The sequence below is a fragment of the Melanaphis sacchari genome, unplaced genomic scaffold, assembly GCF_002803265.2.
Source record: "Melanaphis sacchari strain LSU unplaced genomic scaffold, SCAv2.0 Contig12_pilon_pilon, whole genome shotgun sequence".
NCBI lineage: Eukaryota > Metazoa > Arthropoda > Insecta > Hemiptera > Aphididae > Melanaphis > Melanaphis sacchari.
In genome coordinates this window covers 2,885,976-2,905,704 of record NW_020270527.1, presented here as the reverse complement: position 1 = coordinate 2,905,704, position 19,729 = coordinate 2,885,976, and the positions used below count along the sequence as shown (strand labels likewise).

The 19,729-nt window shown below is 26.0% G+C and overlaps 1 protein-coding gene across 1 annotated transcript in view; it reads left to right on the top strand.

Moving 5' to 3' along the window:
• Positions 1-1,393: 1,393 nt before the first annotated feature.
• The window catches only part of LOC112591198 (carboxyl-terminal PDZ ligand of neuronal nitric oxide synthase protein), a 55,105-nt gene continuing 36,769 nt past the window's right edge, over positions 1,394-19,729 (top strand). The window contains exon 1 of the mRNA XM_025334936.1: positions 1,394-2,230. Within this exon, the coding sequence (XP_025190721.1) occupies positions 2,102-2,230 (129 nt within the window). The 5' untranslated portion in view covers positions 1,394-2,101. The remainder of the gene's footprint in view (positions 2,231-19,729) is intronic.

Sequence of the window (19,729 nt, the reverse complement as noted above, 5' to 3'; positions counted from 1 at the left end):
GCTCAGTGTTTGTTTATTCTTATGTTGTAATTATTTAGTTGTAAAAAAAAAAAAATTAAAATAATGTAAATGCATTTGATTTCTCAATTTAGTGAGGATATTGGAAATATCATCAATGATGATATTATTATACTCCTTAACTGTTTATCGAATGTAATTTGTTTTCTACTTGTTGAATTTTAAGCAGCATATTAATATAGCATATCCTTTAAAATTAAATAGCCTTCGGTCGTTTAAGGTTCCATGGTTTATATTATTAACTTGATAAATTTTCAAACGAATAGATATTATGCAAATAAATCTAAATAAAAACATATTTTCCCTCAATAAATTGAATATACTAATTTGGTTTTTGTTGATATTTTTATAAATTCTTCTTCTTCTTTATTTATTTATTTTATTTGTAATAATTGTATTTGAAGCATGCATGATAATTTAACAATAGTTAAAGATATATTAAACACAATTACATTTTTTTTTTTCAAAATATTGATGAAATAATATTTTTGTTGTTCAGTAATAATTATTAATTGGTATTTAGAACCAGATTTTAAAAGTTGAAACGTTTTATGACAACTGAACCTTGAAAAGTCAGTTTAAAATACGTATAAATATTTTTTCTGGTTTTATACTATATCCGTTGATACACTTACTTTTCAACTGGAGTAGTTTATTTTGTTTGAAAAATGTCAATTTTTTATAAATTAATAATTATTTATAATATCATCGAAATGTATAAGTTAATTTTAATATATTTAACATTAGTTGCCTGAACTCAATTCCTATAGATGATAAATAAAAATTTGTCGTTTTTTTAAATTAATATTCAATTATTTTAAGTCTTTAGTACAGTTACCTGGGTACACTTTTGGTAAATAAATACTTTATGGCATAAACTATTCGATTATAACCAAAACAATATTGTATATTACACTTGAACTATGAAAAATTACGATAGTCGAAATTATTTTGTAAATTAAACCATGATCAACTAAAAATAAAAATACTATACCTATGATATTTTGTGTAATATATATTTACGATTATTATTATTATTATTATTATTATAAATAATCAATTGGATCCTATGGATATTTATTATTTTTCATTAAACTGCATGCTTTTATAAATAATAAAATAAAATTATCGTTGGTGAGCTAAGGTCAAAAGCTTCAACGTTAGTCATCAAGGTTTAATACATACAATTATTATTGTTTACAGTTTCATACGTAAAATACCGGTGGGAAAAAATAAAACAATAATAATAATAATAATATACAAGACAATCGAACGAATAAAATACGCGTCTCGTCGTACAGATGGCGATTGCAGTGCATTAGTCATGTGGTTAGTCCATGGGCGACGAGAAATCGTCAGTCAGTGCAGACCAGCGCTCGAATCGTTTCGCCGGTTCCCTACTGTTCCGTTTACCATCCACTCGAACACGTTACACGCCGTCGCATTAATATTTTCAAATCGAAATTGTTTATCTTAAAGGTATATATATATTTTTTTCACGTTTTGTTTTCGTGTTTCGTGCTATAGATCAAAAACAAAAGAAAAAAAGAAAATAATAATAAAAGACAAAAAAAAAAATTGAAGAAAATACGGTTAAACGACATGGTCGTCTGGTCCCAGTGTTTCGTATTAATAATAGGCCGAGAATGTCCCTTGGGCACAGCTCCAACGTGAAGCCGCCACCGTTGTTTTCGTATTTATCATAACACAATATCTAGATTTTCGTTTAAAATAAATAAATAAAAATAAAATATACGAATTACGTATATATACGTAGACTGCGGTATATTGTACCCGATACACCTACAACTACGGTATATATATATATAAATATAATATAAGTTTATTCGCATATATCTATCATTATATTATATATACATCCGAATCGCCGACAAGCTACCCGGACGTTGAATATAATTTTATTTTCTGATAAAAGTTTAATAATAATATATTAAAAACGAAATCGTGTGTTCGGTTATTGGAGCTGTCTTTAAATTGTAACGCGAGTGCAATTATTGCTACTACTAACACTACAACACTGCTTATAACAGTCGTTTGAATCGAAATTCAGCGAATCTGATGCATGGATACGTTAACCAGAAACATGCCGTCCAAAAAGCAGTACAACCTCGTGCCCAACGATGATTACGACACTAGAATACCTATGCATCCGGAAGAGGCGTTCGAGCACGGTATTACATTCCATGCCAAGGTAAGACGACGATTTTTTATAAATTTTATTTTGTTATTCCATCGGTACCTCAATTATTTTGCATAGCAAAACAACAAAACTTGAACTGATGAATCTAGCTGATTATATGTAGTATAATATTATGTATAGTAATAACGTGCTATTGGGTCTTTTTAATATTGACCACCTGACGTGTATTTATACTGCAATTGTTTAATTAGCTAGTTATAGACGTAATAAAAGGTGGAATACATGATCGTCGCCACCGTTCTTCCGTATTTCTCATAATATCATTTTAAATAATTCGTCGAAAAGAAAAATGTATATAGGTACTTTTAATAGATTTTGGACGAAAATAGTTCGGCCAGTTATAGTTAACAATCTCGTTCATGTATTAATTTAACGTAAATGTACTTAAACACAATCTGTAACCAAAATTTACCTATTGTAGGTATAAAGAAGTACCTACGTATGTTTTATACGTTAGTGTGTGTGTAATACAGTCGAGAAGCGTTCTCTTAAAGAACAAAGATTATAATGTTAAGGTTTTGGAGCGGGTTTAGGCACTGAACACCTGTATAGTACATCATATTATTATGTTGGTAGGTATTGTGACCAATTTTTTTACCGGATCTGTTATATTAAAATAATTACAACATGCGTCTTATTAGATCACAAAGTCTTTAATTTGATTTAATACTTCAATAGTTTAACAATATGAATATCATCTTTATGATAATAATTTTAAATAATTTTAGATTTGTTTTTAATCATATATACTGTCTACTTGTTAATATTATTAATTGAAAATTTAAAGAATCTAAATTTCTAAATATTCACACAGTTATTTAATATTTTTAATGTAATATTTTGTGAGACTTGTGTATAACTTAATATATAAATTTATCTGTTCTTGACTAATTGAAACCCTTCAATTAATGAAACATTCAAACAAGACATGTACGTATTTAAATTGCATCATTAACACGATACGTTTGGAAAGGAACGAGTGACTCAATAAAATATTTTACACATACCTAATTAACTTTCCCAGTTTAGAATAATGAGAAGTATTTGACTTAAAAAAATGTGTTTGATGTTAACATAAATATCAAGGTATACCTAAATATTCGAATTAAAAATTGATTTTATGTAAAAATATTATTTCCATAGAATTACTCATTTACTCGATTATAAAATTATGCAATTGATTTGAAAAAACCAGTATTTCAATATGTATTTATTACATGTAATGAAAAAACGTGTACGTTTATAATATTACCCACATTTTAATTTTGTATAAAATGAATATTAAAAATTTTTATTTCATTAAAATCTTTCTTTTTTCAAATATACATTTAATAAATATTATTATTTATATTTTATATTACATAATATATGTTTAATAACATGGTTACTGGTTAGAAACCAAAACTGTTATCATATTACAAAAATAATTTAAAGAAAAGTCTTAAACAACACGACACTTGGAAATATTTTACACGATAAATGGAAACTTGGACGTATTAATTAAAAAGCCATTAACACTGAGTTAATAGCACTTCATCATCAATTTATAACTCAGTTAAAAGTAAATAAAGCTAAGCCATAGAATTTTACCAATTATTTAAGTAAAATATAAATTAAAAAAATTAAAATTATTATACTTTTAAGAAAATTGTTTGAAATCTTATATTTGTGATAACTTTCGAAAAATAATTAGTAAGTAGGTACTTGGGTAACGAGAAGTTATAAATTCCAAAAAATAATTTGTTATTAAAATGTGACGATATTTATACTTAAAAGGCATTGGATTTAAATTAAAGCTAAAACAATTCGAAAATAACGCTTTAACTGATTTAAATTACAAAAAGAACAATTTAAGATTTAAGTTTTCTTTGGTAGAAATAAAATTAACTTAAAGTTACTTATATCAAAAACTTTATTATATTATATTATATACGCGTTGCTTTAGTTTTAACTTGTCTTGAGCATCTGTAGGCATACAAAATAATTTTCTTGATAATCATATTATACTTATAAATTGGATAAAATATTTTAATTATTTTAATTAATAATATAATCTAGTATTATTTATAAAAATGATATTTTCTTATAATTTAACTGTTTGATTTAAAAATTATAGATATTGTATGTATACTGAATTAATGTTTATAGAGTTTTTTTGAAAAATTTCATAAATACTTAAGAAGTTTTTTTTTTTTTTTGTCTTAAATAAACGAATTAGAAAATTTGTCTATAAAAGCAAAAAATTAAAAAAAATCAACTATGTTATATGTTTGATAAATATCTTTTGCCATTATTCTGTAAGGAAATTGGAACGAGTCAATTAGATGTGGTCGAAATGAAAGATTCTAATAAAAATAAGATGATAAAAAAACTAAAATCAAACAAAGTATTTTTCTACAATTAGATACGGATTTTTCCGAGTGAAAATTTTCACCATTCATGAAACGCCGCCAAAGGAGTCACAAAATATGGAGTGGATGGAAATAACTTATATAGCTACGAAGAGTGACGAGAGAAAGTACGTTGAATAGCGCGCTTTTAATCGCAAAACGTGAGATCTAAAATATTTTTTAAAATATAATATTATTGCAAAGAACGGGAGTTATAGAAAAATAAATAAATTGGTCAGTTATCTGAGTAACTGGTTTTGTTTTCAAGGTAAATCGTGTATACATTATTCGTTTATCAACTTTTAATATCATTATTATTTATGTCGTAAATTTCGAAAATCCACTCAGGTACCTATTATAATTATATATGATTCATTCAATCGATGATGTCACTTAGATGTAAATGAGTGCGCGTAGTCTCATTTTTATTATTTATAAGTATTAGTACACTTGCATTAAAGGCGTGTCATTATGTTTTTTACTATTATTATTACATTGGTATGATGAAAAATGCCCCATACAAATGCCTATATCACATTTCTAAACCGTGTTAGTGAGGTTTCGGTGTGCTGCTCAATCATATTACGTTTCATTTCCATTGAACGCTAAAATTTACTTTAATTGGATTATTGTAAATTATAACGATATTGTATACAGTCGTAAGTTATAATGTAAAGTCATCCCTAAAAAAATGTTATTATCTGATTTTAATGTTTCACTTAATAAAACATGGTTTGAAAAAAAATTTTAAATAAAAAAAAATAATAAAAATTTCATTATATAATTATAAATTAATTATCAAACAAATGTCAAATATAGTAAAACGAAATGCACAGATATCGCAACATTCTTTTGCTTTTAATTTTTTTACATGTATATTGTTATTGTTATAACTACTATTAAAATCGTGTCTCTTACCAGAATGCATTTGGCCATAACTCGCTTTAAATAAGCGAGGAAAATATAATCGGAATCAATTATATCGATCAATTGAGTCATAAATGAAAATTGATTTTTTTGATCAAATAAGTGATTGACCTTCTTTTAATACTCGTATAATATTACTTTATAATAGTAGACTACAGTAATGACTCAACCCTATTACGTATCATCTATTTTCAACCACAAACATTACCCCTTTTTTACGCACTACTTTCAGACATGTGTGACTTCCGTTTTTTTCCTCTTTCTACGTTTGGAAAAAATCGGCAATAAACCGTAGCATGAGCATAAAGATGCTGAATCGAAAAGTACCGATGCGAATCAAGTTTGTGTATGTATATTGAACTCGAAGGGGAAAAAAATCGTCCGGGACGTTGAACTACACTATATAGCATGAATAATGTACAAGTATCTGAGACAAAGACATTGATTTTGATGAAACCACGCGTGGTTGTTTTTCGATTTAGGATTACGAAATGACCGACCGGAATGCCGTACTGTACACGTGATTACTGATTACCAAGTGTTCTTTTCCTCTCTTCCATACCAGTCTTTTATTCTTGGTACATCTCACGTACGTGACTGCCGTTTATGTACGCAGAACGGGGTTGCTGAAGGTCAATAACACGGGACAAAGATTTCTTATTATTATTACTCGGTGATGTACAACGTAATATGTTCGAGTAACCCACTATATGCTTATGACTTGAACTGCGGGAGAAAAAAAATAAAGACTTACATTCTATTCCAGTATGGAATATTTAAATTTATTTTCAATTGGAAAATTTGGCAGACAATTATTTTTCTTTATTTATAATTGTTACCATTCGTAATTCGTTTACAATAAACAGAATATTAGTCATTATTAATGTATGACTTGAAAACGCGTGGGTATAGGAATTATTCATTGATAATTTTATATGACACGGATTTATAGCGATTTAGATTTTATTTATGTGGTATTTTTGAAACTACAAAATCGTCTTAGTTATATTCGGGGTTCACCTAGTTACTGACAGAGTATCAGCTACTAGTCCTTTAACTAGTGGATTTGAGTAGATGTAAGCGGTATAGCAAGTTTTGAGTGTAAGCGTCTGTATTATAATGCATTATAATTGTTATACCAGTGACAATAAAGATATTGAGGTCTTTTTATAGAGTATAATATGATATAAATTAGGCTGATTTGTCTGAGGATTTTAGATAGGATTTTTTTGAGTTTTTTTAATTCGTTTTATTGGATTCACCGAATCTTATTGCGTAGGTCTATAGTGATTAAAGAAGGAGCTATTGTATATTTTAAGTATTTTATTATTTAATTGTCAGAAAATTGAATAATTTTATTTCTTTTTGGATAATTTTAAAAACGAGGTTAATCAGTGGTTGATATTTTATTATTAATATATATGAAAAAAAGCAGACAAGTATGTGACAAAGTAACCGCTCTATTGTAAAATAGGTTTCGATAATAATCCGAAATTCAAACTGAATAAATCATTGTACCTATTAAATTTATTGAATTTAAATTCAATAATAAACTTTTGTATTTACAAATGTTTCTAAGCGAAGACGATCTGTCAGTCTATAATATTACCAAGTATATTTTGTGATATATTTATTTTTATTGCTATTATAGTAATTTATTTTATCAGTAGTAATGGATTAGGCTTAATTAATTTTAATTTTTATCCAAATAGATAAAATAGATTACGTTGAACATTTATTATACGAGTATTGTTAAAATTTAATAATTAAAACAGTATATATTATTTATATTATGATGTAATATTGGCTTACCGTCGAACGGTGTGAATAGGTTCTTGGTATAATAGGAAATAGTTTAAAAGTTCTATAAATATTTTGAAAATTTCATTAATGTTAGAAAATTAAAATTATGTTAACAATGGAATGTTTCAAATTTTACAATCAATACTTTAAGTTATAGCTAAAAAAATAAATTGTTTGATAAGTCGTTAATTTATGGATGGATATCCAATTTTGTAAAAATTTAAATTTCAGACGATAAAAAAAATATGTGAACCTAGAATCATGTTAAATTTTATTTTTTAATTTCTATAAAAAAAACTTATAAGTCATTTTGTATTAATTTTTCAAACTTTAGGAAAAGTAATGTAAATATATGATGCATTTCATAATATAGAATAATTTTGAAATTCTTGAGATTTAGTATTGTGACTATATTGTATTTTAGATATTTTTTAATTGGAATATGAACATTTTATATTACATTTTTAAGATTTTTTACCCCTTAAAAATTTCGTATCACATAAATTGAAAAAGTCGACAATTAAAAAACCTATATTTAATATAAATGAGTCAAAATATTTTAGGTTTAGATTTATTCATTTTTATTACAAAAAATAAAAAAATTAAAAAAAAAGTTTTTTGTAAAATCTTACATTTTTCTTTAGTTTGTATTTTCTTTATTTTTGTTTTTTTTTTTTTTGCGGGTTATTTTGAAAAATGTTGAGAATTTTTTACTTTTCTCTTGACTACAATCTAGTTACCAACTATAAACCTAATTTTCTATAAAAAATTATGTTAAATATTTTAAAATTTTTACTGCTCCAAAAGGTGATGATAGGTAGAAAAATAGTAATTAAAAAAATCACACATCATTTTAAAAATCATTATACATTCATCACTCCACTCTAAATCTAAAAATTGTATCAATCGAATATTTTTACTGTAAAAATTTAAAATACTTCTGGAAATATTATTTAAATGTTGTGTGGGTGAATATTTTTTGAGATTGTAGAATATAATTCTAGTATTATTTGTGCTTTATATCATACAAGTAAATAACGTTTTTATATAGTAATAAGAAGTAGAATAAAATATTATTATTTTAAGTATCAAAAAGTTTATATTTTGACATTCGTTGAAGTCAAAAAGTAAAAACTTTTAAAAGAAATCTTTGTTTGTAACAATAATAATTGAATAAAGTTCAAGTATATTCTAGAAATAGATAATCTCAAAATTTTAACTAAAGTTTTTTACCTAACATTTATTTCGTATATGAAATTTAATATTTCTTTCATTACGTTTTATGCTTTAGGTATCCAATAACATTAAGAAACAATTAAATTAAATATATTATTAAACTGTGTTAAGTAAATTAAATCGTTACTTCTAGTATTAAAATTGATTTATAAAAATAATAATTTATATTTGTTTAAATGATCTGCCAGGAATCATAATACCCTGAAACTTGTTTTACGCCGAACGCGTGTATACCTACGATAATATTACGTATATTTATGTATAACCAACATTGCGTGTAACGTGTAAATACAATGTTTTTCTACAAATACTTATCCTTTGTTACAATTGTATATTACCTGTTGTTGTAAGTGAAATTTGATAATGAATTTGATAGGTACGTAGTAGACCACTTTTCCATCGTATAATAATGCTATTAAAACATCATTAAGACATGCGTCTAAAATTCGTCGATTAAAAATTGTGTTTACAAGTAATAAACAAACGGATTCCGGTCTGAACTCGAAATTCCAGGCGGTGTTTCTATCCGTATCGAGGTAATCGAAATCCATCAAGCGTGTGTGGGGAGGCGGTACACACGGTCGAACGGCTGGCACACACAAACACACACACGTGGAATGGATGTACATCGTTCGAACGGACGTCGTCGTCCCGTGCGGTATTTTGCCGTAAATAAAATTAATGGGTTTCGTTCGAGTTCCGATATCCGTGGACGACGGTTTTTCTGTATGTACGTAAAAAAAGCGATTGTCGCAGGACAAAAAAAAAACAAATTACACATACCTATAGGTACATTGAATATCATCGCAAATATAACGGTAGCACATGAATCACACGGATATAATAGTTATACGATTATACGCATGCGAATGAACACGAACGATCGCGCGGGAGTGGTGACGACAAAAAACGACCAGCTGATACTCATAATATTATTAAATACCCGGCGTCCTCCGAGAACACTGAGTAATACTAAATAATAATTAATTCGTTCCGGTATGTTGAGTGTCGAATAAAATGTTATTCGTTCGTACGCAAAAGACGACCTAACCTCTTCTGAAAAGGCTGAAACGATTAGGAAGTCGTCGAATAACGCAATGACGTGTCGGTGGTGTCGGCGGCAAAAAGGAATGCCTTTCCTCTTCTTTTTTTTTTTATTTACAACACCGCTGGGAAAGTTTATGTCGTCTTTGGAGGTGACGTCGATCGGGGCCCGTACATAACTAAAAAACGTTGTGACACCGACGCAATGGCGGCATTGTATTGTTTCTGTACAGTGTTATGGTAGTATATATAATATACATATACGATGATACGATGCAGACGGCAGCTGCAGTCTGTGCATGAATGGTTTCGTTGTGTTTTCCTTAATAACAACGCGTACTTATCACATATATTTTTTTTATCATAATTTACCGTCGTCGTAGTCTTAGCGGTTAGTAAAACGTATGTTATGTATAGTATGGACGTATGGTATGACATTATAATGTTCGGTGTGCGTTAGTACTTATACAGTATATATCGAAAGCGGTGGACGATTCAAGGTCATTTCACATTCCCCGGAGCTGGAGGACGCATTATAATACAGTAAACGCCCGGGCACCACCACTGCACGTGTAACACGTGTGTGTGTGTTTGTGTGTAATATTATGTATAATATCGTTGTTACAACCACGTTCGAGTCGCCGACACTCTCCCGACCGAGAGAGTGAGTCGTCGTCATCGTCGGTGTGGGATATAATAATAATATATAATACCGTCGGTGCAGGGCAAGCGCGTGTGCATCGACGGCATCGTTGCACCGAAAAATCTAGAAAGAGACAACGAGCGAGTTAAAGGGAGAGAGAGGCATGCGCAACCCGTTTTTATAATATACCTACTGGTTATTATTTAAGGTTAAATAACTCCTACATAATATTATTATTATTATTTTAATCCATGTGCATCGGGTCATCCAAATTTTATTCGTAGTAAAATCCTACAACTTGTGTTTTAATCCGGTATAGCAGGTCAGTGTACTGTTCTTCAGTGCTAGTTTTCTAGGAAACGGTCCGGCAGGCAAACGTTACAATAGGGATTGGTTTTCCAATACGATTTTTGTGGTCTTTTAAGGATGAGGGATTGTGAAATTTTTTTCACATTTTCATGTATTATATTATAATTTATAGTAAGTAGGTAGTAGTTACTTAATAATATATTATAATATATCCTACTTTTTCAGTTTAATGATTGTCGACTATCGACATTGTACATTGTTACATCTCCAATTTACGTTTTTTTGTACAAATTTATCTTCTACTTACTATTATATATTATTTATAGTTACATATTTTGATCAAATTATATGTTTGGACAAGCACATTGGGTATATTATATAAAATATATTAAAACTATTGTCGTATTATAAGCACAATACTCGCTATGATTTTTTTTTTGCAACATATCGTGTTTCCATATGCTTTATACGATTCGAACAGTCGTACAATATTTTGTTTTTAAATAATAATTGTAATAAATTTTGTTTTTGAAAACCCACCCTAAGATTTCTGTTTGGACGAAGTTTTAGTTGGTGACAGCCAACCCTTTCATCATATTTCCTTTTATCGTTTATCGTGTAGCTCCTTTGTATATTTCACAGATGTAAGCATGCAGCATACCATATGCGTATGATAACAATAACAATAACAATAATAATAATAATAATAATAATAATATTACGACAATATAACTACTTAGATCCACCCGGTGCTTGTGTAATACTGCCAGTATTAAATGCACACGTGCAATAGTGTGCGTTTACTAATAATATTCATTTGAAATTAATAACACGCCGATATAGTACTGACGCCGTCTACTGTCAGAGAAATTGTCTTCCGACTCCTGAGTAAGAAGGTACATAACAAATAATAATAATATGGTTGTTTTGTTTCCTCCTTCGTGGAACGATAATTTTTTAATATTATAGACTATTAAACCGTGTTAAACGAAAACGGTAATAATACAACGAACACTACATTGAAAGAGCACATCATAATTACCTATCTACGTATTTAAAGTATGCAGTTATAATATTAATCCAAGCGTATTTTTTACATTATTCTCCGACTAATTTTAATATTCTTGATTAGTTACGATGTACAAACACAATGAATTCAAAAACTATTTGATGTTTTATCAAAAAGTATCGTTTGAATGTTTTAAAACTTGTTTGTTCAAATTACTCAGTTCTTCATTCTATACCTGATTAGATATGCAGATTACAGTTACCAAATTTTAATACACAGTTTTACATTCGTGGGCATTTCAATGTAGTAAGTTCTATGGCCAGCATATTTTTAACCGTCTGTTAGGATTTTTGGGGGTGGTGTGCGAGGAACCGTTCTTCTTAAATTATTTTATTAATTTAAAACTTATATACATATACTGTATATACCTAACCATTGAGTACTTATAAATTATGCAATATTATAGTTTATAACTATCACAGAAACCATATTTTAATAAAATGTATTAAATGAATTTATATTATTGTACACTTATGTATATTATACCTAAGACTATTAAATTAAAATAAATATACATTTTTGTGTATAAATTAATCCTTTGTATAAAACTTTACACTTTAAACGAATGCATAAGAAGTTATTTTACGTTTTATAAATACAAAATGTGTACAATGTGTATAATTACTACAGTAAAAAATTAAAAAATTAACTTTTAATTTTGTTTTTGTTAATTATACAAATAATTTATTTTATATCTGTAAAATTAACTTAATAATTAGTATCCACAAATAAAATAAAGATTAGCGGTAAATTGTGCGAGTTTAATCAACTACCCAAGTATTGTAAAATAAAAACAAAAATTATCAATAATCCTGTAGAAAAATGATGGTGGCAGGTTGTAAAAATATATAATAAGACTTCTTATGCAATATAAGTTTAAAAAGAAAATAATAATATCGTTGTATAACAAAAAAATTGTAATAATTAGAGACTGGATTTATATGCATTTGCATGTTTTTTCTAAATAGTTTAAAAAATAGCTAGATAAGCTTCAAGTTTGATTTGTAGTTAATAGATCCGAAACATATAGTTTTATTTTGCATATTTTTGAATATTTTGTCATTTTTGACATTGCTTCATATTACTGTATTTTACGATTTTTTATTGCATATATGTATACGGTTTTAAATGTATAATATGTAATATTTTGCTTATTTTAATTAAAATAACGTATTTATAGTTATATTTATAGTCCGTGTAATTTGAAGAAGTCGTTTTCTTATCATATTTCAGATCTATTGGGACAAGTATAGTTATATGTTATTGAGTAAGTTTAGTGAATCATACATTAGTCGTGTTTGTCATGATCCGAGTGTGCGTGACGCCGTAACTTTCATTCGATTTTATTTATTTATATTGAATGAAAATAAAAGACTTTTTTTAATCGATTTTTTTGCATATTTTTTATTTCTATATAAAATAAGAGCATAAATGCATATTTTATAGTGCATATTTCTGAGGTTTTTTAGAGCATTTAAATCCGGGCCCTAGTAATAATGGTATTTTTGTGTTGTTTGATTTGGAATTCTAAATAAATAAGAGCCATTCGATAATATACGCAAAGACAAGTTGTCTTGTGGTATTATAACGATTAAAAAATAAAAATAACTAATAGCAAAAGTCGATGTTTAAAGATCGATTCATGCTTTTAACTTTCAGAAACATTAAGTGATATAGGGTACACAGTGAAAAACTTTATAAGGTGATATAATTAAGTTATTGGAAACAATTTATCTATCTATAATGATTAAATAAAATAAGTTTTTATACTTAATTAAAAAACTTTTTATGAAAGTCTAGTTTGGCAATACTAGGTTTTTAGATTTTGATGAATTATTTAATAATACTATTTTTTTCGGCATAATATCAAATATCAACTACATTACTTTAAATTAAAAATATTAAATTATATAAGATTTTCAAGTATATTTTAAATAAAAAAAAGTTGTTCTTGATTAAATAATAAATTAGAAAAAAAACTATAGTAAAAATTACCCCAACTAAATAGGTATTGACGCGGAATTTTAATTCCTCGGAAAAAAGTATTTAACATTTATAAAATGTATGAATCATGATGGTTAGTAATTAATTAATAATGGTAAATAGGCATTATTTTTTATTGTTTTTTATCATTAGATATATTACTATGGACTTAATAAGTTTTGTTTTAACAATGTAATATAATGTAACAATGTACTCTTCACTTTTTCAGTTTTTCACACATTTACTGATATTTTAAGATTTTCATAATACGACATACCTAATATATGTGAAACATATTATTATATTTTATATCATAAAGAATAAAAGCGTTTTACTTGGTATTTCTGCGTAATAATTAAATATGATTTGTATATTCGAATAAAATATTAGCCAATAATGAAACTTACCAATTTTGTTAGAAGAAGCATTTTGTTCGAAAAATTTCATGAATGAAGTTTATAGATTGTATTTGAGTATATAATATGATAGTATAATTGATTTAAATTAATGTCTATATTAATTACAATAAAAATTAACTCTTATTATGATCAACATATAATTATATTATATATTTCGGTGTTTTTAAGTATACTAAAATTAAATACAAGCTTATTCAATGATATTTTTATACATTAAACATCTTATTTCGTAAATATATTATTTTCCTGTTTAAATTTTATAATTTAATTTTATGAATGAGTCTTTTCCCTATTTATAAATCTTCTAATTTAGTTTTTAAATAATGTTATTGTGATTAAAGAAACGCATTTTTATAAATACTAAAATAAACTAAATAATGACGTAGAACAATAATTAGGTAGGTACTAGGTATATGCCATATGGTTAGACGTATAATATATTTCTTACACGCATTGTCATTTAATATTTATATATTTTTTTAAATTTATTTATTTAATATATGACAATTTGCAATTTGTAAAATAAGCAAATTTGTTTGAGATTAGCGATTAAGAGATGTGAGTGGGAGGAGGGAGAGAAGTTGATCAGTGGCGACAACCCAGTTATATTTATGGTTAAATGTGTACTCTCAAAATAAATATACGTATTAATTTTAGTATGACTTTTATTTGATTTATAGATTAATTTTAAATGAATTAAGTTGAGTTAGGGTAAATTGATAGTAGATCTTATGCTGTAGGTATATTTTATTTTATCGTTCAAATTTATCTAGTATGTTAATAAGATTCTTTAAATTATAAAGAGATAAAATGTATTATCTTAGAAATGATAACAATTCAAATAATATTTTCCGTTTATTAAAGATAAACGTAGATGTGTTTATTAAATCATGTAAGTACTATATATTAAGTATTTATGTATCGTATATAATATATCGTTTGTTTTCTGTCATAATTTTCATGACATTGGAGACATTTCAATAAACTGTTTTAAATATTACGTATCTACAGTTATTACGTCTGTAACATTGATTGCACAGACATAAAGTTTGACACTAGAACACGAAGGTTAGAAAATAAATCTGTGGACAATTTGATATATTGTCCATGGCTATTTTTATTTGGCAATTCGTTTCAGTAATCTGATCAAAATAAGGTTAAAAATATAAAATTACGCTTTAGACGACTCAGTAGTAAACGGATAACGTCTATATTGTCAAAATACCTAACCGTTTAATTTCACTTACATAGTTCAAAGTAAATTCAAACTTCATGGTTAAAAAAATCGAATCGAAGTAACTTAAGTTAAACATTTTAATCGTGTGATGTCAGTTTGTTATAAGTTTAATTGAATAATTGTTTTTATATATATTATATTTGTCAAAACAACAGTAGTTAGGTATCATTAGTTGGTAACTTAATATGATTGTCCAATGGGTAATGTTTCTAATATCTTTTTAAATTATTGTTTGTACTTTTTTTTCATAAAATATCTATGTTATGTAATTATTTTTTGATTTATTTGTTTATTGCTACCTATTGTTAATTTTTATAAACATCGATATAATCTTGATATTTTATGTTTCTTAGATTCTAAAGATTAAAATAACGAACATATTTAAACTTAGATTATTTTATTATTATTACTATTATTATGATTGATAAAGTACCTATTGAATTTTTTTTTCATAATGGCTTACATAAATTGAATACAACATTAGATATTTTAGTATGCGAGTATAAATTGATAACAATAGATGTTTTCTAAAATGTAAGTTTAAAAAAAAAAAATTAAATATCGGTTCAGGTTGTATCTTTTACGACCAAATTTAAATAAAATTTACTCATATATTATATGAAAAATTATTTTTACAGATTTTAATTCATTTTTTTTTCTTTAATGAAACAAAATGAGGAAAATTATATGAAATCTTATTAAATGGGATATGTTCGAAAATTCACATGTTTTTTAATCTTTTTGAAACTACTAAATCGATTTTATAGATTCTCGTTGATATACTTTCAAATGCGTTACCGGATGAAAGGAAGGTATTATCATATTACTTATGCGTATAATAAACTCGAGAGCGTAACGTATACCCTGCACCTTATTTTATTTTATTTTTGTTGTCAACTTTTACGTCAAATAAGATATTGTAATATTATTTCCTATACCTTCTATTTATGCATTTACATTTTCACCACAATATTTTTCTACTTACTTGAACACCATCATGTACAATTCTTTCATTGTTCACCGGGCGTTTTTCATAACAGCAGAACGGTTCATTGTACACAATCATTATACCCAGGAAAGCGGGTTGAAGGACTATAAATAATAATAGTAAATCCGAAAAACGCATTACCCTCGACTAGGTAAGGTAAAAAAAAATCATTACTCGTATATTATAATATGATGTTGGTATAATATAGGACATGGGTATCAAACAGTATATACATTATATACGTATAATTTGATATTTGGTATTAGTAGAAGTGTATTATGTAAAAAAACTTATGCACACGTGTCGATCTCAGTAAAACGCGAACAGTCGTAGGTACTTGTCAAAATACTAAGTTAAAGAAAATCTAGTTAATTGACAATAAATTGAAAAAATTACGAACAAAGACTTTTAATTAATTACTATGTTGAAGGATTCGACAACAGCAAATCCTTACTGGGCCGAATCACTTGCGAGTGTGTAATTTTAAACTACTGTTGTGGCAATAATAATGATAATAATAATAAAAAACATAATATAGGTATATAACTACACAATAGGTAGGTACGTGTTTATTTGCGAAACTTGACTTAATATTTCCTGTTTGTATTTATTATACAATGCAAAATCATTTCTATATTACATATCTTACGATTGATAATATTTTCCGTCACTATATATTCTGATTCATAAATTTAGTTTTTATACAACGATTGTAATGCATTAATTTAATAAATTATTCTATCATTATAGACCTTTATTCAAGTATTGTAAAGCTCAGTAATTATTGTATCATTTTTATCCAATTAATTGTGCATAAATAATAAATTAAAACCAATAGTACTATTAATGGTATTTATTTATACTGAAGTTGAGTGCAAACCTTATATATTATTTTAAATTTTAAAAGTGAATTCGTTTTTTTTAAGTTATGTTATAAATCTTATGATAATCTCAATGGTTCTATATTAAAAATGGTTTCCTTTTTATTTTTGTAGCTATTTTTAGTGTATAACGAACCGACAGAACGTATATACTATATACGCGTTTTATTAGTTTTGCAAAGAATAGACAGAGACTGAGAAAAATAATATGTCTGCGATTCGTTTTCTTAAAAATAAATTGTTAGTTTGATATTATATGTTAATATTTTTATTTATATTATATTATGTTATTATATATGACTATTTAAATCTGAGTAATAAAACTTAATTGAAAATTTGACGAAAAAACTTTGAAGTTGATACTTTAAATGAAAAGAAAATACTTTGAATAATTCATTAGAACAGTCATTACAATTAAATTGTTTTATCCAGTTATATTCCTTTGAATCTATTGATGCTCATAAAAAATAAGAAATAATGATTTTAATATACTAAATATTATATATTTTTCCATGCATTTTATGTAAATCTGGTTTTGATTCTTTAAGATATTTAATATTTATATTTTAACCGTTCCAACATCTCCTTATTAATATGTGTGAAACCATGTATAAATATACCTGATTTATGATATTAATAGACTTCAAAAGCTTAAAACACTTGTATTAAAATAATTGAGATTTTATATTAGATAATTTATAATCATTAATATTTGGAAGTATGCATGTAGAACAGATTATTGTGCAGAGATCGATTAATTAAGTCGGTTTTAATGAATAATCTTTACTGAATGTTGTTTTATCATTTATTAATCTTATGTCTGTGAATAATTATCATAAAGCTATGTATATTGTATATTTCTAGTTGAACTGCCTTTCAACTTAAAGGTTCTTGTAGGTTAACCGATGAGTTTGTTAAAGACAATTTGACTAATGATCAAAGTGTCGGAGAAAATTATTCAAGTGTTTGGTTGCCAACTTCCCAGTTCTCAGCGAAATTGTCCAAAGTTTTGCTAGTTGAAATTATACGCCCCACAGTGAAGTGTAGAACAGCGAAGTTTGATGACATGAGGACCTCTAAAATATCAATTTTCCTACCAATTTCCGTGTGAACGGTTCTTTATCACCACAGTTGTTGACAGCACCAATGGGTCTTTTCTAGACAGATAAAATAAAATATGTAGTTATTATACCTATCCTAAAAAAAAAATAAAAAAAAATACACTTTGATTAATGTCTCCAAGTTGTATAAATTTCAATAAAATTAAATGTTTCATCTTTCATGAAATGTGGACGTTATGTGTGTTGTGTTCGGATCAATGGCGTGGATATAATTTCAAATGAAAAATAACCAAAAACTTTTTTTCTCACACGATGTCATAAAAAAAAAAAAAAAAAAAATGATATTTGAACCAATGCTCCATGGTATAAAACATTTCACAATTATTTGTACGTTTTTAATTGTTATGTATAATACAAATATATTTGTAAGTTTGTTAAAGCAAGTAAAAGTTTTTTGTAATCAAACAGATTTAAATAAAAAACAATATAAACTTGCAATTTAAAATATACAAAAAAAAAGTATCAAAACTATTCTCATTAATTAAAAATTTAATGTGTACGAATTATAAAAAATAAAATTATGTTTTCAATAATACGTTTATTTTATTCAATTAAACAAAATATATAATTAAAAACTACACCCTGTTTAATATAGTGGGTACGATTTCAAGTTTTCATATAATAACGCTTTTAAATTCATTAACAAGCAAATCGTTGTCTGTAAGATAAATTAGGAGATAATAATAAATATAAATTATAAATTATCATAGAATATGGTAAGAATACAGTTATTGATACTTTACTTGTTTTGAAGTTCGTATTATTTTCACTTTTTAGTAATAAAATAAACAGGATTATAATGCCATTGCTTCAATTTTTCACTCTGGAAAATGTCTTATATTGTTTTGTGCTTAAATAAAGAACGGAATTAAATCTGCAACATTTTAAAATTTTGTAGGTCAGGTCACATGTATGGTTTTAATACATCTTAAATTATATTTTACGAATCATCCTTTTATGTATTATTATTAGTGCGTATTACTAGATAATATTTTATTAGGTTATAAGTTTTATTTTTAATATTGTTTAAATAATCTACGTATTATTCTTCAATGATATTTGAAAAATAAATTGCTATCTGCTTTATTCTAACAGTTTAATACAACTCAAAAATCATACCAATTTTTTTTTTATGAATAACTAATTCAATATAAAGATTGTTTGTAAACCGAGTTTTGTTGATTCACGTGAATTTTGAAACTCAATCATTAAATCTTTGTATTCTGTAAATGTGTGTTGGTTATTAATCATAATTAACAATTACATAAAAAAAAAAATCATATAATTAAAACCATTACATTATAATTTATAAACTTGTATAATATTTTTAAATATTTTGTGAGTTTATAATTTAATACATCTATTGCAATCCCAACAAATTAAATGTTTAGTATTAGGTATACTCATTTATACTATAATATAATAAATTATTATCCATTA